General features: G+C 44.5%; 1 protein-coding gene across 4 annotated transcripts in view; it reads right to left on the reverse strand.

The window, feature by feature from the left end:
• Nucleotides 1-4,646: 4,646 nt before the first annotated feature.
• Nucleotides 4,647-20,427, reverse strand: part of TWF2 (twinfilin actin binding protein 2) — a 62,172-nt gene continuing 46,391 nt past the window's right edge. For 2 of the 4 annotated variants that reach the window (XM_083603507.1, XM_083603508.1), the window contains 6 exons: nt 17,023-17,055; nt 14,414-14,470; nt 11,598-11,723; nt 11,303-11,453; nt 10,529-10,650; nt 4,647-9,567 (listed from right to left, as the gene is read on the reverse strand). In XM_083603507.1, coding sequence (XP_083459633.1) covers nt 9,400-9,567; nt 10,529-10,650; nt 11,303-11,453; nt 11,598-11,723; nt 14,414-14,470; nt 17,023-17,055 — 657 coding nt within the window. In that variant the 3' untranslated portion in view covers nt 4,647-9,399. The remainder of the gene's footprint in view (nt 9,568-10,528; nt 10,651-11,302; nt 11,454-11,597; nt 11,724-14,413; nt 14,471-17,022; nt 17,056-20,427) is intronic. The other 2 variants (XM_083603510.1, XM_083603509.1) reach the window with 1 other exon arrangement.

Below are 20,427 nucleotides of genomic sequence, written 5' to 3' on the forward strand. Positions count from 1 at the left end.
TCAGTGGCTCTCAGACATCCCCCCTTACCACAAACCCATGGACCATGTAAAAATTGGGTGCATGGAGGTTCTTGACAGACCGTAAGAGTAGTCTTTGTTTTCCAGCTGCAATGGATGTGCCTGTTTTTCTGAGCGAAGTTCTGTAGTCTCAGGTGTCATGTTTGTCAGCTGTAATCTCAGGTCAAAAGCCTTAATCTCAGTCGCCACAAAGAATAAATCAATTGCAGAGCCAAATACAGATACTCTAAACTGTTTGACAACCTGAATGGAGTTTGTGGAGCACCAGATGAGAAACTATGATCTAGACTGGGGTGGGCCACCTGCAGACCTAGCCTAATTCCAAAGGCCTTCTGCAAGAGAACCAGGTTAGACTCCTGGTAACAGCAATCTACTTCTCCAGCAGCCAGCTGAGCAGGGAGAAAGGGTGGAAGAAAAGAAGTGGTTCTTCTCCCCTGCTGGCCTCAGCCCTGCCCACAGCTGCCCTGCTTCCCTGAACAATTACCTGTAAGAGAATGCAGCCCTCAATAGCAAATGTTCCAGGGATCATGTAGTCCAGAAACATTTGCAGGGCCACAGCTCTCATGATCCATGATCATTCACCATGCTGGCTGGGGCTGATGAGACTTGTAGCTCATCAACATCTGCAGCACAGTTTTCAGGAGCTGCTGCCACCGCCATCGCATCTGTGCATGGTGTTGACTCAAATCTAGAGTCACAGGCACATAGCTCTAATGTTGCAGGAGAAGCACAGACACAGCTCCCTTCAGCAGGTCCTCTCCTGGTTTTATCAATTCTCCCCCTGCCCAGGCCCAGCCATTTTTGTCTGTGCTATGCAGCAGGGATGGGAGCAGGAACAAAACAAAGGGTCATGAAAAGGAGGAGTGAGTGGAAGGTTCTTTGCTGCCACCACCTTATCCTTTGCTCCTGGGCTGCTGCTACAGATAGGAAAAGAGGCAGAGGGGGTGGGCAGTAAGATGCTCCCCCAAGCATCAGCTGCAAGATTGATCTAGATCAGATAGTGGAACCTTGTGGCCCTCCAGATGATTAAAAGCTGCAACTTAGATTTACACAATATTTAATCATCCATTTAAGCCATGATGGGAGAATAGTAACACATGAAAGATGGCCTGGGAAATGCTGAGATAGCAAGCATTCATGTTCATCCCATCGCTAGTGCTTCTATTTATTTTATTTTTGGTTGGTTATATGCCATGTAATTTTCAGTATTCATTCAGACAACGTTGACGTGGTTCCTCCGCCTGCCTTAACAAGTCAAACTTTTCTGTCCTATGCTTATGAGATCAAAAAACAAAGGATTAGAGAGGAGATCCAATCCTAGCTTCCACTTTTAACAGGCATGGGAAGGGGAGGGGCTTACCACACCTTTTGATCACAATTGCCAGGGAAAGTCAGGTGTTTATTTTCCAACACAAGGCCAAAAGGGTATGTTCATTTCCTTGCTGGCACTGATATACAAACATCAAATGAATTATTCTTCCACTTCCTGGATTTTGCAAGAATACATTGGCAAAAGCTGGGAAAGTGGGGGGGGGGATGACCCATCACAAGGCTGGCATTCTAGGACATGATGGTGTGCGAGTGTAAAACCTGGTCAGAATACAGAAGTTGCGTTTATCCCTGCATTAGAAGACCCCCCCCCCCTGCCCCTAGAGAGCATCTGTCCCCTGTAATTATGAAAAAATGGTTCCAGGGCCTTATAAACCAAGGATAACCAATTTATGTAATCTAAGGGGCAACATTATTTTCCACGAGATGGAATTAAAATTTGTTATGAGTCCAGGCTGTCTTGTGGATAAAGTCTTCAAGCAACTAGGACCCACAACCTACAAGACCCAAAAAGACTGAGAATGGAAGGTTTTGCTAAATACCAATAGGATCAAGATGCAAACATCTGGTGTGTGTGTGTGTTGCTTAAAAAAAAACAAGGCAACATACCTGTGTCTTCAAAGTTTGAAGTCCATTCATTTGCAAAGCCACCTTACCTCCTTCCAGTGCTCCAGCTGAACTGATTGATATTCAGAGTTACCTTCAAAAGCAAGCTAAGCAGCACCAAAATCTACCCAGTAGGCAATGATTGCTACCTCCTTTTAAGCACCGAGAGACCCCAGGAGAGAGACTGAGAAAGGGTGGCAATCCCAAATGGAAAACAGAAGCTTCCATAGCTGTGTTGACAGGCAGGAATTCAGCATGTTTCGCATTCCCCATCCTTGGCAAAACCTATTTAATGTCTGGTTATCACACAGCTGCTGAAGGCATGGAGGCTCTCACGAAAAGAAGGTTACACCCCCAGTTATAGCCATAATACAACCAAGGCATGCAGCATCAATGAAAACAAGAGTCTGAAGCAATGGGCAGGAAGACTTGACTGCGCACAAGCCAGCACTTGCTGTTTTGTGGAACTGGCAATCACATTCCTTTGGCTCTGGCCCTCCCACAGAGTTGCAGCGAAGTTAACGATTATACACTGCTGGTTAAGTTTAGAGCAATTAGGGTGATCTTACAAGCTGCCTACAGACAATATCTCCCTTTTTATGAGGGGTCTGCATTCCTGCCTTTGCTCCGACTTGTCCCTTGCACATTCCAGAGACGCAAACTTGTATTCTTGTCGTCAAGCTGGCTACCACAAACGCTTAAGGAAAAGGCTTGACTAAATTAGTACAGTGACCTTTACCTAGAAACTGAACGCATGATTATTGGCTGGGGTTGATTCATAATTTACACACCTGCTTGCTACACACACACTGGGGTTTGCAAGGCTGAACACCAGAAGGGGTGATGGGGAGACGTCCATTTCCAAACACACAACTAGGCAAGTGGTTGGGAGTCCCAGCCTATTGGCACACAATCATGTCCTGTTCCCCCAACCGATGGGAGATGCACGCTGCTGCTTCACCATAGGAAATACCAGCAGTTACACATGGTTGAAGTGTAATAGGTAAGCGGACATGTTAGCTTGAAAATTAATGCCCCTGAAGGTAAAGCACACTTCTTTTTTTACAAGAGTGAAAGACAAATTTTTTGCAGCCAATACGAAAGACAACAAGAGTGCATTTTCCAATCTAGAAAACAGGCCACTATACCACACATAATAGTTTACAGGAAGATTAAGTAAGTAGGTAAAAGTGGGGGGATATTGCATGAATTGAGCCCTCAAAGACCCATGGCCAAACTGGTGTGGTAAGAATGTGGGCCGAAAATAAGCTGGGTTGAGTTGCAGTCCTAGCAAAGCAGTTGGGGGGTAGCTTTGCTATGAGGAGACCTTGACCTCACCTGCCAGATACTTGCTATCATGTGCGGAACATGTGAACTTCTGTGCCTTCCTCCTAGTGTCCCCCTCACTCACCTCAATGTGCCAGAATGTCACATCAAGCTTATTAAAGAAACCCACATCCTATCACACCTATGATGAAGTAGACTGTGGTCTACAGGTGCCTAAAACTGTTAGCCACAAGCTGTTCTTAGTGCTGAGAATAAAGAGATTCAGAATGAAATGACTCTCATACAGGAACAAGAACAGGATCCATAACTGTGTCCCATTATGTGCATGGCAGCTCTGGCTTGATTCTGGGAACATGAACAGGATTAATATTATGTATTTATTTATACCTCACTCCCCCCACCCCCCCCAAATGGGACTCAGGGCAGCTTATAAATAAAAACAAGAATCACTAAAAATGGGGGGGGGGACTATCATTAAAAAACAATTAAACATTAATAGAATTAAAACTCGATAGATTAGATATAGATAGATAGATAGATAGATAGATAGATAGATAGATAGATGATAGATAGATAGATAATTAGTTTAAACATATGAATAATCACAACAAAAAGAACACAACACCAGCCCTTTCATTAAAAGCAGTCAATTCTGCAAAACCCGTTGGAACAAGGTCTTCCATTTGCTAGTGGAAAGACCCACTAAGAGGGAGCCAGTCTACCTTCTCCAGAGTCTGGGAGCAGCCACCCAGATTACATGGGTGAATGCCTCTTTCTACTCACTTAGGAACTTACCCTACTTATTACAAAATTCACAGCAAATAGAACTACTCATCCTCAAGATCTGAAGATCCTCAAGCAGGAATACTCACCAAAATGCCAAGTTTCAGCTACTATTAAGTACACTTGGGGTCAAGTGTGTACATTCTATTTCACAAGAATATTCTTCCTCCTCATGCTCTTGCAAAACACCTACTCTAACTTGGGCAAGTTGCTCTCAGCCTTAAGCGCATGCTGATGATGAACAGCTTTTCTATGCAGTAAATCAAAGGGATATTTTGTGATTTTTCTGAGCAGCTGCAAAACAACAAAGAAACAGATCTCACATTTCTCCGCTTGCTGTACACTCTGCTGTGCTGGAACCAGCCAAGAAGGCAGAAGAACATCAGCAACATTCTCGAAACAAGTCAGTAAACTGAGCAGCAACAGAGTTTGGGAGATGGGCTGTTAGAAGCAAGTGGAGCACCATCTCCCTTTGGTGCACGGAAATAGCCACCGGAAGTACCACCTGTACCACCAGTGACTGAGTCTCTGCCAGGTTGCGGTCTTTGCATATTGAACTTTCAAGTAGCCAACACAGGGCAGGCAGCTGCCTCAACCTACTAAAGAAACACACAAAAACCAACTGTTTTAAAAATACTTTTTATTTTTTAGAAAATACAGCATTCAGTACAGTGTGCCCTGCCTCCCCCATAATCTACAAATCCACATCATCACCCAGTCCAATCAGGAATGTGCATTTCCTAAGTTTCTCCAAACCTCTGGTGCTCATGTTAAGATTCTGCGTGCTGTTAGTGTGAATAAGCTAGTGGTAGTTTCTGGCCTGCTCGTCACTGTGGCAAGTTACAGTCAAGTGACGGCTGCGAAGAACTCATCACTTTTACCACGCTGTCCATTGGCCCTGCCTGTCAGCCACTACAGCTAAGCACCTGCTAGAGCAGAGTCTGCACTAAACCTATCACAGCCTCCACCGAGCACGTGCAGGAATACTCTACTGTTCTTCAGTAGTAGCATAGTCTCAACACTCTATGGGCTCCTGCCACTTTGGGGCCCTTCAAAACATTGCCCCTGGGCTTCCATATAGCGCCAAAATGATTCAAGTCAAAACAAGTTCCAAATGAGAGCGCAGCAACTACCTTGGCCACCATAATGATGCAATATTAGTGAGCCCACTAAAATAAGCTGAAACATTTTAAAGGGGAAGAAACCATGTCTTCTGTTTCTCTGACTTGACTCCTAGATGGCAAAATTACGACGTTATCTTGACTCATTGATTCTAATCCAGCCTAATAAATTTGGAGAATGTTTTAGGGGTGGGAAATGATTTCCACAGGCAGATATACCTGAGGATACCCATGGAAAGAAGGATATCCCATGCTCTGAGTAACATTCCTCTCCAGCTTAGAAGTGTTCCAGTGCTGGGGTGTTTCCTCCAAAACAGGTAAGGTGTGTGTGTGTGGGGGGGGGAGTTTTCTATTGTGCAGATTGAATGGATACTTGTGAAGGATGGGGTGCGGGAAGGCTGGATATTTATGGGATTGTCACATAATCATCCAGCATGGCTGATTTTGAAAGTCTTCTCGTCACCTCGGAAACAAGGGTTACCCGTCCATAAAAGAGAGAAGCTCCAGATATTTAGATCACATAGTGGAGTAACCACAGGCACTAGTCATGTTCATGGGTCAGTGGGTAGGCGGTGGGAGACACAATGATTCTGTAACTAGTCTCTCTGAAATCCTGAGATTTGGCCTTTAGTGTTAGTGGAGAGGAGAAAATGAGACAAGAAAGGGAGTACTGAGACGTAGGCTACCAATTCTCTCTTTTTCCTTCATGGACGTTCTGACAGGTCCTCAAATTATAACTGATCATGCACTTGAGGCTGCTGATTGGACCATCACCATTACATGGTAATGTTCTGAATTAATACAGCAAAAGAATAGATTCAGACCAATCTAATGGAGTCCAAATATCACACAAGGCCAAGCTAGGTCTTGGTTGCTTTAGCCACCAAATTCCTTTGGGACATGTTGTGGGATAATGAACATGGGGCTAATCCATTAAATAGAACATGGCAGAGAACATGTCAACAGTGACCTTGCTAGACAAACTTAAAATGGAATGAAATCCTTGTTTTATTAATCTTTGGCAGTGGTGGGGATCCCAAAGAAATGTCTCCTCTGTGACATGCTGGTTACCATCTTCCAGCTACAGAATGGAAAATGCATCCGAGTCAGCAAATGCTCACATCTAGATGTCCCTTTGCTTGGGCCTTGGGTAGATGCTCTTAAAAATGTTGGACTTCTTGCACATTCCTGAGGGAACGGGATGACAGAGGCACCAGTATGCATTATCTCAAGACAAGAAAGCTTTTCGCTGATTCACTATGTCTCACAGTGGCAGTAAAAATGCCCACAGAGGGTGGCAACATCCAGAAGCACATGAATGAAAGCACAGGTGGGCTAGATAACCCCACACGTGCATAGCACACTCCACCTAGAATGCAGACTCGCCCCACAGGATTGTTACTGGGAGGTGGGGGGTTAGGGATAAGCCAAATAATGGCGGCTGGGGAGCCTAGAGCAGGGACAGCCAGTGTGGTGTCCTTCAAATGTTGTTTGAATGCAACTCCCATCATGCTAGCAGGGGCTGATGGGAATTGGAGTTTGACATGTGGAGTGCACCAGCTTGGCCACTCCTGGCCTATAGTTGTCAACAGTTACGGTGTTCCACGAACAAGAATTGGGGGTGGAGGAGTGAGACAACCTACCACTGCAGTCCCTGAATGTAGCTTGACAGTTTGGGTTTTGGTCACAGAAAATATAGGCAAATGAGAGAGGAAACCCCCAGTAGAGGATTTCATTATCCCTATTTGAATCTGGATCTTGTTGGCTGAACATGACATGCTGAGCTAGGCCAAACTTTGAACCTAATCAATGTCTTCTTATCGCTACATACTGGAAGCAAGGCCTGCTGCCCAATGTGGAGGAAATTCTTAAAAGCTAGAAGAGATGGTTCTTCCAAACCCTTCCAGCATACCTCTCAAGAAAATAAAAAGATTATGGGAGAGTTAAAATTTAGGTTTCTCCTCTGAAATTATGGCATGAGCTGTTCTGTATTTTTTAAATCATTTTTAAAAAGCCAGATACTTGAAACTGCCCTAGGGCAGTGTGCTTTGAACTTGGAGAAACCTGCCCTTCCTTTCCTGAATCACAGGCCCAAGTCCCAGCTGTTTCCACCATGGGAATGAGCGAGCTAGAGAAAACCCAGGCTCTTTCCTTCACAAGTGTTGCAGCATTCCTTGCTGCTTAACTTATCTGCCTCTTCTGTAGACTTCAAAAGAATACACTGACTTCATAAAAGGGGGGTGGAGGGAGGGGCAGGGAAGAAATCACGATTCAAAGCCATCAAGCTAACACCACACAATTGGCTATGCAAGAAAAGAAAAAAAGAGAACAGGGAGAAAAAAGGCTTAGCATTTGTGTGGATTTTTTTTTTTTTATGAGATACAAAACAGACCACTACGAAGCTCCCCAGGGGTCAGAAGGAGAAGTTTAATCATGCACGTTAAATTCAGTGACCCCCATGGAATGAACACATTGTCATCTACTACAATGGTTTTCAGAAGTCCCCAGTCTGGGTCACATTGCTGGCTTGAGCTGAGTCAGGGCCTACCTCTACTCTTGCATTCACAGCAGATCGAGAAGACTTCTTCTACCACCACCACCACCACCACCCCTGGCAATGCAACTGCCCTTCCATCATGAGCTGCTCCAGCCTCCCTGCACATGGGTAACACACCAGCAGCTGCCCCTTCCTTCCACCTGGTTTACGTGGATCTGCAGCAATCACTCTGGGGCACAGAACATTCCCGCCACGGTGAACAACATCTGTCATGGGGAAAGTGCATCCCATGAAGAAGACAACCCGTTCAGCGTTCAGCATCCTGTGGAAGTGCCAATATTCCCTTAGCTTGGCAAAGCTTTACTGTATAGCTAAGGATCAGCCTGGTTTTGCATCGCAACCTACAGGTGCCAGTGCAGGTGTCACGATTGAGGGAGGAGGAGGAGCACGACACCTGAGCAAATACATCACTGGGCCGAGGAGCCCAAAGGCTTCACAGCCAACAGCCAGCTGAATGCAATATTTGGAACCATCTAGCTTGAGAAAAGGCAGTTCCTGTAAGTCAGAGCAACAGCTAGGTAAGCTGACATGGCCATTTGGCTGGGAGCCAACTGCAAGGTGAGGCGCTGGTGTGGCAACGTGTGGTAAAGCATACCAGAGCTATACATGGAGGTGACACAAAAAGAAGAAGTGGCAGCCTTAAATTAAGAATGTCAAGGAGCCAACCAAGAGGACCTGGGCAGGGATTGCACTTCCTGATTTCTAATTGCTCTCGTCTTCTCATGTGGCTGCAACAGTGTGAGGCAATGAGCCATCAAAGTGAGGCAGAAGAGGTTGGGGGAGAAATAGCTTTACAAAACTCATAAAAGTGGAAAGTGACATCCAGGACCTGTGTGTGGATTTGTGGCGCCACAAACAAGGCTACCTGGTAAGGCCTGGAACTGGACGCCAAGCCTCTTCACTGGTGAAATGAGAGCCACTATCAGGAACTATCAGGCTCTCCTTCAGCTGCCTGGAGATGAACAGCTTTTCTACATCCAAACAACACACCTGTGTCGTTTGAGCAAATCCCACTAACCTCTAGCACCTCCCCCACCAACTCCATGGTTTTAAACAAAAAAGGGGGAGGGGAGATCCTGCTGCAGTGTTAATCCCTGGAACACACTCCTTAAACCTCAAATAGTGAGTACTGAGTCAACTCCTAGGCAAACTTGCCATCTTGGTAAAACATGACATTAATGGTATGGGAATTTCCAAAGACTATTGATGCACTGTTTTGTAACAGTGAGAGAAAAGGCATTTGGAGGGGTTTTTGTGGGGAGTGAGTAGAGTTCTGCTCTTTGCGTGTGAATACCCCACCCCAGATAGGTGGTGAAGAAAATCCTTTGAGTGGTGCTGTTTCCAAGTAAACCAGGTCACAATATGAAGCAGTAAACAGGAGCATCAATTTTAAGAGTCATTTCAATCTAGAACAGTTATGGTTTCCCCCCCCTCCCAGGATTTACACAACGACAGAGCAAAAAGGAAGAGAAATGGCTTGCAGGTTCTCTCTCTTCCTCCCTGCCCCCAGATTCCTACCCTCCCTCCCCCTAATGAAACCAGGCGGAGACGACTTTGAAAGAAGAGATGGAGGAAACAGCTCTGGAGTTCGGTGGACAGGCTCAGATGCAGAGAGGTGGGTTTGGTTGGAGCTGCGATTCCGGAGGCTGGTAGGCACCCGCAGCCCCTTTCCTGACCTGTCCTCCTGTCCACGAGGGTTTAACTGTCTTCACCATTCTCGCCTGGTCCTTTGATAAGTCGCTTCTGTCCCCTCTTTCCCACAGGCCCCTTGGGTTTGGCAAAGGCCTGCTTGAAGGCATGCTGCTTGGGGTGGACCTCATCATACAGGAACTCTGCTGTCAGCTCAGCTCCATCATCAATTTCAATCTGGCAAAGAGGAAAGAGGAGATGCAGTCCTCTGCCTTGGCCTCTGAAAACACCTACATCTCAGATGAGACAAGGACTGTCTTCCTCGTAATGCCACTCTTACCTCCCTCGTCCACCTCTTTCCCCAAAATCATTTCTACCATCCAGCAGCAACTCTAAAATGTTGCTTCCAACCAGATCTACTTTTCATCTCCAGAATCTGAGTATCACAGCTCCTCATCTGAGCAACGAGCTTCTCATCATTCCGTAGGTCAGCCATACAATTTTGAAATTTCTCTTGGCCAAGAGTTCCTTCATTCCTCCCCCCCCCCCCACTGTGAGAACTATCCAGTTATTCCTATTCTCTGCTTCCTTTTCCTTAAGCCGTTACTCATCTAAGAGAGGACCTGTCCTCTCATCCCATGACTGCAAAGAACTCTTTTTTCAGATGCTTGGTATTTCTATCCTTAATAATGGTTTCCACCAGTTTCCCCAAAACACGTTAAGCTAACTGGCTTGTAATCCCTTGGATCCTTTTTTAAAAAATCAGCAATTTTCTAATCTGCAATCTGATCTTAGGGACAAGGCACAGTTTCCTTAGATGGCCAGGATCTGACCTACATCTTCTGCTGGGAAGACAGATGCAGCTGATTCATTCAGCTTTCCTGCAGTCTCTTTTTCCTTCTTTAACACATATTTGACACCCTTGTCATCCAAAAGCCCAACTGCCTCTCTAGCTGATCTTCTGCTACTAAAGTATTTAAATATTTTTTTAATGATTGGTCTTAAGATTTTTAAGACCAACGTCGGGACACTTCCCCAAGTTATATACTGGGTCCTGAGGAATTCCTCCGGAAGAATCTTCATCTGCTGTCCCAACAGTCCTTCACACCATCCACAGCTCCCAGTGTCCATATGGAAGGAGGAGGATTTCATCAAATATAAATTTAAGGGTCAAGGGGTGGCGGCAGCCTAGGCTTACCTTCTTTGCAATCTCTAGGCGGAAATCTTGTTCCACGGAGTCAAGCAGTCGGCTCTTGCAGCTGGAGTACAACATGCGCTCCTTGATGCTACATTTGTAACCAGGCATGGAGTAGATAAATACTGCAAGGAAGAGGAAACAGGGCAATCAGTCATCCCTGGGTCCGGCCATGATTAATTCCACAAAACTATAAGGAGCGAAACCATGCATGCAATAACTATAATGCAGGAAGTGCAGAACACAAAGAGTAGGAAAAAGTTTTGCAGACGAGCATCTTCCTTTTCATGTACTGTATTGTTTTCAAAAGTTCTAGTATTGGTTATATCGGAATTCTTTGCACTAAACCAGTGATGGCCAAACTTGGCCCTCCAGCTGTTATGTGACTACAACTCTCATCATCCCTAGCTAACAGGACCAGTGGTCAAGAATGATGGGAACTGTAGTCCCAAAACAGCTGGAGGACCAAGTTGGGCCATCACTGCACTAAACCAATGGCTTATGAGGCTTCTGGCACTGGAGAAATTGCATGAGCAAATACGTATCATCAGAAAGGACTTAAAAGGCACATTCTCACAGTTCCCCAGATTCATGGACAGAAGAACCTGCACTGGTGGGGAGAGCCCTTTGATACATTCAGAAAATAAATTCCTATGCCTGTCCAGAGGGAGGGAAGGAAGGATGAATGAATGAAAGAATGGACAGGCACAGATACAGTTTGCAAAGGGCAAGCAAAATTCTGGTCTGTAAAAAAAGACAAAGACAAGGCTGTCTTACCAACTGACTCCAGATAATCTCCCTCGTGAGAGTGCTTATACAGGAAGAAGTGGTAACGGGCCGAATCCTGAGGAATTCTTTTAGGCAGGTCTGCTATCTCAGTGGCGTTGGTGTGGACCAAATCTATGGTCTCCCGTTCCAGGTCCAGCTTCTGTATAAACAAAGGCAAGAAGACACACTTCAGAACAACATTTGGCTCGGGGGAAACCAAGAGCCTTTGAACAAGCAGGGCTTGCACAGAAGTCCAAGAGGTGTTCAAAAGGCCAAACCGAATAGTGAAAAACGGACTTCTCACCAGCTGGATGTAATTGATCTTCTTCTGTTTTAGTAACTGGATGGCCTGCTGAGCTTCTGGCTGCAAAGGAAAAGCCAGTCCCTGGAGGGTCTGGTGTTTGCTTTCGACGCTGATTTCAGTCTTGACCTGTTTAACAGGGGTGGGGATGGGGGGAAAGGAACAGAGGTGAAATGAAGGAAGGAGGAAAGCAACAAAGGTGACAGCAAAACACAAGCCATGCTGCTGGGACTCGGGGCGCTCAGAAGCTGATGCACCCTGGAAGGGAAAGAGCCTGTGGCAAGGGGCTGCTAGCAGCTGCCATGGTACATGGGGATGGAGCCTGTCCACAATGCTGGACCAAGGAGAGGACCAGTGGAGAAGCCTGGTGCCCTGCTCCCTAGACCGATGCAGTTGCAGAGTAAAAGGATCAGTCTGGAGGCCAGAAGAAGAATCCTGGGGCAGGATTTGCACTGAGGCACTGGCAAAGTCTGCTTTCAAAACACCACCACCAGGTTTGGTAGGCAGTTGCAAGCAGGGGCGCTTCTCAGTACCTAAAAAACCCTCTGGGAAATGGAATATGAAAGAAATTTGCATGTGCTCATATATATATATGTGCACAAATTTAGGCCTCTGAGCAAATTAAGACGGTGAGTGGCTGGGGTCTCGCCAGCACTGTGCTTTGCAAAGTTTAAGTTGAGGAAAGGGGCAGAAGATATGGGGCCCAGCACAAAAGACCCAGAAATCAGGCTCCTTGAGCTAGCCCCTAACATTAGCCCAGCTGTAAAGAAAAACACATGCAAGCCCTCCCCAATTTTTGGTCAAGTGTATTCCATATGTTCTGAATAGAAGCATTCATTGAAAACCAAATTGTACATCTGTTCTGATCTTTATCCAACCCCTCTCCACCACACACACCATATTCTTTTGTACCTGCCCATGTTTTGTCTTGTTTTTAAATCAGAGAAGTCTTTTTGTGGAGGGGTGGGACAAGATTTACAGAGGAGAGAGAAAGGAAGTTTCTCATTAGATTTATGAAACTGGTTAATTGTTGCAGTTCAAATGTCACATGTTTTAAAAAATAATTAAAATACAGTCTTAAGAAGGGGAAATGTTGTGACTAATTCTGGCGACTTTGGTGCACTAAAACATATACATCCTGGCAGTCTCTCTTAGCTTAAAAATATTAATAATAAATTCATTCCAAAATAACTGCAAGTAGCTGTAGACCACAGCCTTATAAGGCTTTGCACAGTGTCACCAGAGGAAAAATCATTAGCTTTTTGCTCCCTGCTTAATAGAAGAGCAAGAAATAGGTCACACGCTTCATTGAGTAACTATCAATATTTCACTTTCGTTCTTGATAAAGGAGTGAAAGCGAGGCTTTGCTTTTTATCATGAGAGAGAAATGTCATTTTCCGGTAGATGAAAAATTATTAAAATCCCAGCTCTGCCGATATATAATTTGGAATATATTAAGTATCAGAATAAGGAACTGGTCTGTAGAAGAATCCATGAGTGACACAGTTAGAAAGCCGGAAATGTGGAATGCCTGAAAATAATACTACTTAAAATAGATCATGCTGTATTATTTCAGGAGTAGCCAGTTGGGTCATGCTGGCTGGGACTGAGGAGAGCTGAAGTCTAGCAACATCTGCAGGGCACCATGTTGGCTACCCCTGTATTACTTACTACAAAGGAGGCAGAGAACCCAAAACTACAAGACAAACTTGTGAAAACGCCGTTTAGGACAGACATAAGAAAGTAGTTCTTCATTTAAGGAACTTGCAGCCACATGAGGTGGTGGTGAATGGCAGTTTAGATGTCCTGAACAGTCCTATGTAGTATACACAGAAAATTACAGATCCTGCCACAATTGGGATTCCTCCCCACTTCTGAAGTTGCAACCCCATTCTGGGAAGGAAGCATCAACAGAAGCTTTCTTCCTGAGGGTAGCAGATGATGTCTGGGGGGCATTTTCACTGGGACTGCAGCACCCAATTTTTTGAAAATGCTCTGAAGGCCAACATTTTGTCTCAGCCAGCCCCAGCGTTCGAATGAGGATCAGGATTTAAAATGGAAGCCAGGAGATCACATAGCAATCTGCTTGGACCTGAGACTACAGGGATGGTCTCATTCAATGCTATGCAGTAAATAAATCAGTTAAACTCTTGCCCACGGTGTAGGGAACACTCTCCCAATGTCAGCTGCACAAATCCTTACTATACAGAGGCATTATCTATGCGTTCCCAAAGCAGCCTACTAAGTTTATCATCACGAGACAGAAACTGGGAGAGGCTTCCACATTCTTTGGTTGAAATGTAAGGATTGTCCTGATGTCCTTCAAATTCAAAAATAAACACCCCCTTTAACATATTTATCTTGAATTCCTGTGATTATTTTTTTTATCCAAGAGCACTCACTCTGTGCCACATTTATCACGATAGCATTTAAGCAATTACATGCGTTGCACGGAATCCTCCACAGAATAGGCCCTGAATTAGTGAAGATCTCTAATGACCATCCAGATTACACTATCAGCAAAACTCGCTCACCAGTATACACCAAAATCACTCCAAAAAGGAAGGCAGGGATCAGATTCTTTCTGTTAGAAATTCACATCTCCCATTAGGGAACTTATTTCTCTCAAGGCCATTTAGAAAAATGGGACCCACACTCACTTGGTGAGCATCACAGGGACGGAACTCTGCTTTGTTGGGAATGTTTGTTTCTTTGAGAGAACACAGAGAAGGATGCAACCAAACTGGCAATCAAGAGAAAGAATTCCCCACCACAACCCCAGCGAGAGCAGAAAGCAAAATGCAGGCAACGCCGCCTACCTCCTCAAGGTGAGGGTATTCAACCACTGATGGGCAGCAGCAACAGCCCACTACCATCTGTCATGCAGAACGTAGGGAAACGGAGTCACATTGTGACAGAGACAAGAGAAAAGAGTTACCTGAAAGTCTTCACATATTGTGGGCTGAGCTAATAGCCAAGAAGGGCCGCTAAGCACTCCAGGAGAACACAATCCTTAAAAAGGGGGTGGAAAACATCTGCCCCATGGGTTAAAAATGCGGCCCTCTAGGCCCTTGAAACTTTCCCCCAGCTGTGCCATCCCACCCATCTCACTGCTCTGCCTCACCACAAGAGTGCCTTTGCCTGCCTGGACTGTGTCCTTGTTTGCAGGATGATAATAATAATAATAATAATTTATTTATACCCCGCCCATCTGGCTGGGTTTCCCCAGCCACCTGGGCAGCTTCCAACAGAATATTAAAATACAATAATCTATTAAACATTAAAAGCTTCCCTAAACAGATAGAGAGCAGTGTGGGATAGTGTCAAAACCTCTGGCTTTTGTGAGGCTGGAATCCAGCCTGCTGTTACACCCATTGCTCAGTCTACCTTTGCCTCTGGCCTCACCCACCACTGGCATGTGCCCACCCTTCCAAGGTTGCCCGTAAGGTAACATAGTCCTCAGGCTGAAAGAGATTCCCCACTCCTAGTCTGAAATGTTGCCAACAGGTATACCACCTCAGATACAGAAGAGCTGCTTCACTAGGCACAGATGCCCATTTTTTGGAGGTGAAATTTCTGCAATGGGTTCTGCCTTGACTTTGGGGGTGGAAGGAACCAGCCAGCTTTTCAAACCCCCGCTGAACTTAAAGATGATGGCTTCAGTCCCACAGTCTTGAGCATGCACTCAGTGGGGCCAAGCAAGCGTACGTGACTGATTGCACAATGGCTGGGGAAGTGGTTTCGAGTGTTGCTTGTAGGTTTTTGTTTCGTATTGTGTGCAATGAGGATGTGGCCATTTTTCAATGGAAAGCACACAATTACTTTTTCTGTTGACCAGTATAATAAGAGTCAAACATGGGGGGGCAGGGAACGCCATCCAAAAATGTTGCCAAATGCTTTCGGTTGGACAATGGCCCTGGGAAGCCAAAGAGGCTGAGGTTGTGTCTGCAAGGCTTTGCCTACATCTGCATGGTGCAGAAGTGCAACAGGAGGGCAGCATTAACATCTTCCCACAAAACACTCACACTAAACGTCACATTATGCACTTTCATAAGAATGCCATTCGCTATTCAGGTCAGCATTTCCTCTTCTAGAAAATTTCTCAGTTCATATTATAAGAAGGCAGCACTAGCAACATAATCTGTCCCACTTTCACAGGGAAAGACCAGCCAAGAAAATGTACAGGGGTTCAGCCATATATCCTCCACTTCACTGTATAAACAAAGTTCCCAAGCAAATGAGAGCCAGTGTGGTATGGTGGATAGAGTGTTGAAATAGGACTGGGAGCCCAGGGTTCAAATTCCCATTCATGCACAAAATGGCATGATTTGGGGCCAGTCACAATCTCTCAGCCTCGCTACCCTACAAGTTTTGATATAGTTCGGGTTGGGGTGAAGACTATGTATACTGCTTTTGAGGTGCTTGAAGTTAACATGGACTATAAATACAATCAAATGAATAAACAAACTAGGTAACTTACTATGATACTTGGTAGCTCAGAAGTGAGTCTGAACTTACTTTAAATGTAAAGTAATAAAAACAGAGGCTAAAAAGACTCTTTAGCCCTCACCTTCTTGCAATGGCACAAGAGAGAGCCAGCAGGCTGAGAAATAAGGAAGCCCTAGAGTCCCACTGATTCCTGACCTCCCCACCCCCCACATTACTCTATAGTTAAATGATAAATTAATTCCACAACTGTGAATCTTATATATACCCAACATGGCAACATCCATGCACAAGGGGGGAGTGTCAACAGGCTTGGGGAAAACTCAAGGTTTACAAAATATTTTAATGAGGCTAATTTTAAGGAGTCATATTTATATTTCAGTATTTGCATTGCTCTGTGCTCCACAAAGATTGCATCAGTAATGTTTAGGATACCCCAATAAGGCATTTGGAGAGAGAAACAGAGGCACAGAGAGGGAGGGTGGCATGCCTGAAGAGATGTTGGCTGACTTGAGACTGGAACATCTCACCACACCATGAGGGACTACAATGGATTAGCTCAACACACTGCTGAGGCAGGAAGGAGACAATAATTGTTTACTATTTCTGAAAATGGTTGCATTACAAGCTGCTGGGTGAAGTGGCTTCTATAGAACGACAGTAGCACTTCCTCTTGAAAAGAGGCTTTGAGCTTGAGGTGAGAGCTGGCACATGCAAGAGAAGGAGCTCCATAAGGAAAACATAACTGTGAGGGAGGAGGAACACACATCACCAAGCCTACCATCTTCTCAGTGTGAGACTCCTGGGAATCTGAGTACGTACTGAGGGCAAGTGAAGAGAAGAAACAAGAACAGCAAATAAATGCAGAACCATTTGAGAAAACTGTTCTTTGTAGAGGACAATGGATAATGCTATATACCAGTGTATTGGGGAATTGTCACCAAAAAAAGTGAAATAGACTTTGAGGAGGACAAGGGCCTACCATCTCACTGCTGGAGGCCAGGGAATGAAGATCCTTGGAGCACATGCAAAACAAAATGGCAACAAGGTTAGCTCTGTACTAAAGCCCTCCAGAAAGGAGGATCACCAATACAGAAATGGATCAGAGTTTGAGCCACACTAAAGAAAGGCTTTGCGGTATCTAAACGTTTTAGCAAACCCTGACATTGTGCACAAGACAGTAAAATAGTTTCATGCATTTACCACAGGCCTTCTAATGGAGTTCATTCACACAGGGTTACTTTCACAAAAACTAGAAGGAATGCCACACAATTCCTTCATACAGAAATATGCAGAGAAGATGAAGAGGAAAGCAAAATACAGAATGGCCGCATTCAGATTATCTTATTTGGCTTAATAACAATATTATTGAAAGGACTTGATTGCTATATGAACATATTATAATTGCTAATTCCATGAATAACTCTCTTAAATTAATGATAATGTTTGGTTTTGCTTATAATATGTGTATGGTATTTTCAGGCCTTCAGTAACCTATACTTTGTTTTGTTATATTGTTTCTTTTGGGGAAAAGGTATCATTGAAGAAAGACACAAAGAACAAATTAAAAAATAATGAGCCTTTTGGCCATGCACACAGCACTTTGCTCGTCCCTGTGAATGGACTACAATTAACCAGGAAGTCTCTACTTAACCACAGTTTCATGTTTCCTCTGATCCAAGAAACTATGTTTACCAGTTACAGAACAAGTCAGGATCATAAACCACAGGTTGCAGTTGGTTTAGAATCTTCCATAACAGATAAGATGTGGTTAACCTGCAATGGAAAACACTGGGATCTACTTTTTGGATAATTTCCAAAGAAGACCATGTTTGATATACTGACTTGTGGACTAGCACAGTACAATAAAGTACTGACTTAAATTGAATAAGCGAAGCCATCGTGCTTTAGGGTTCAGAACCACCTGTCAGTCACAGACTCTGCAGTGGAACGAAGAGGCCCACTTGGTTCAAGTGACAGGATTTATTGACAGAACAATGTTTTTCGAGGTAACATGACCCTGAGCATCAGCCAGTTTTCCTGAACGGAGACATGGACTATGGGTCAGCGCATCAACCTCCATCTCCTAAAAAGAAATCTGCCAGCAACTTTTGTTACCATAAATGCTACTTTCTCCAGACACATTTCACATCTAGTATGGCAAGCGGGTGAATGGGTGGCTGGTTTGGGCCCCTAGTTGTTCACAGTGTGATCCTATGTATGTCTACTCAGAAGAAAGCCCTATTGACTTTGGTGGGACATACAACCAGGTAACTGTGTCTAGAGGGTTGCAGCCTTGGACCCTGAAAAGGAAATGCTAAACTGTTCTCTCTCTGTCTCTGAAGATAAACATTGCAATAAAAAGTTCTAAGAGAAACTACAATTCTGTCTTAAGAAATCACTCCTATGTTAATTTGAGCTAAAGAACTATGCAGGTTTCAGATGGGCTAAAGAACTTTCAAGTGCATTTTTATGTTCTGTTACAAGAAACCAGAATAAGATGGAAGGGTTTAATGCTGAAAGTCCGGAAATTCCCAGGTCTTAAGCCTGCCCTTGGAACTCAGCCAAATATGGTATCAATCATTTCTCTACTTCTCTTTGGTAAACATCCACAATCAGAGTAATCTTAATGGTATGCACTAAAAGCACAAAATATTGCCTCCCCAAAAGAGTCAGTAGCACCTTTACACCTGAGATTTCAGAAGGAAATCTGCACTGGTGTAACATTTGGATTATTTGACAGCCCATTTTTTCTAACTCTATAGAACAAGGTATACGACTGAAGTCTTCACATTCATTCTTGGGTATTTCTGAACTAACACAAATTACTGCCATTTCAGAGACACCGTTCAGTACTGCGTGCCACACTCCAAATACCTTGCACACTTGCCTTGACACACACATTGAAGTCCCCATTTTTATTTCTATGCCTCTCCAAATTAACAAATGTTTTAAAGTGATATAATTGTCATAATTGCCAAATGATTTATTATACAGAGTAGAACATTTCAATGGTGGCCGCATTCAAAAACTTTCCAACCTGGCATGCACATTCTAGCGCATGTGAACACACAGCAGTCATTCAAAATGGTTTTTAGATACTGCATAGAGTTTTCATATTCAGTGTAGAGAACGATCCCATGAAAACCTCACAGCTTTCTCTATGATGCATTTTAACCACAGCTTTTTTTTTCAGAGTGAACTTGGCAGAACGCAATTCCAGCACCTCTCAGGTGGGTGCCATTGCCATTCTAAGAGAAAGAAGGAGGCATTCATGGTGAGTTCCAGCACCTCTTTTCCAATAAAAATAGTACTATTTTAACCAAATCCATCTTATCCAAGGCAGGGGTGCCAACTTGAATAAAATATTTGACCGGGGACGGACGGACAGCTAAGCCTCACACCACATAACTGATCACAAAACACGATACATGCCCACCATCTGAGTGGCAGTGCCCATCAACTTTTGGGGGGTTGTCCCCTCAATTATTTCATTGGAGGGGTGTGCAAAGGTACCTTGGTCTCTAGGAGTTGGCTCCTATGATCCATGGGCACTTCTAATTTGCGATTTACTACTGCTTTCAAAACCTTAGAAATTTGTATTATATTTAAAAGTGATGTGGGGGGGGGAGGGGAAACCCTCTTAACGTCCTTTGGATTTGAAGAACAGGAGTGCAAAAGGATTCGGCCTTCAAGCATTTCCCATGGGGAAACAGCCGTGCACAGCCAAAACGATCTTACGCAAGAAGACTGACGCCTTTTTTGCTGCACAGGGACGAAGGGATATTAAAAATAAAACCTGGGAGCAAGTTTTTAGTGAACTCAAAGGGACTTACTTCTGAGTAAACATGCACAGGGCGGTGCTGTTCAATTGTCCCATTTCCTTTAGGCTACTTACACAGCTTGCTTTTCCAACACTGATGTGACTCTGATGCAAGAACATGACAGAGTACTACGACAGAGAGCTTTTGAAAAGGACAAAACTAGTTTTGAGAGCATTCAACCTGAACACTAGAAGGTTGGGAAAGAAACGCCGAGATGTGCCTAATGGGCCACCTGAATGCCGTCCTGGGAAGTCAGGCAAGTCACAGAAAAGCAACACTCCAAACACTCAGCAACCTCTCTCTTGGGGTGAAAGAGCACAGAAGCACTGCACAAACAGGCACTCATGCGTTAGGCACAGAAAGGCAAGCATGGAAGAAATACAACTCACAGCACACTGATTTCCACCACCACCCTTTAAAGCAGCAGAGGCCCCCTTCTAGCACCAGCTAAAATCCACTGCTTGATTATGAAACCTGCAGTCAATAACGTGTGCCATTTTCCCCTACTGGTCCAGAACTGTTATCACCAGCCATTTGCCTCCAGTAAACAAACAGGTCAAGGC

The sequence above is a fragment of the Podarcis filfolensis genome, assembly GCF_964270895.1.
Source record: "Podarcis filfolensis genome assembly, chromosome: 2".
Classification (NCBI taxonomy): Eukaryota; Metazoa; Chordata; class Lepidosauria; order Squamata; family Lacertidae; genus Podarcis; species Podarcis filfolensis.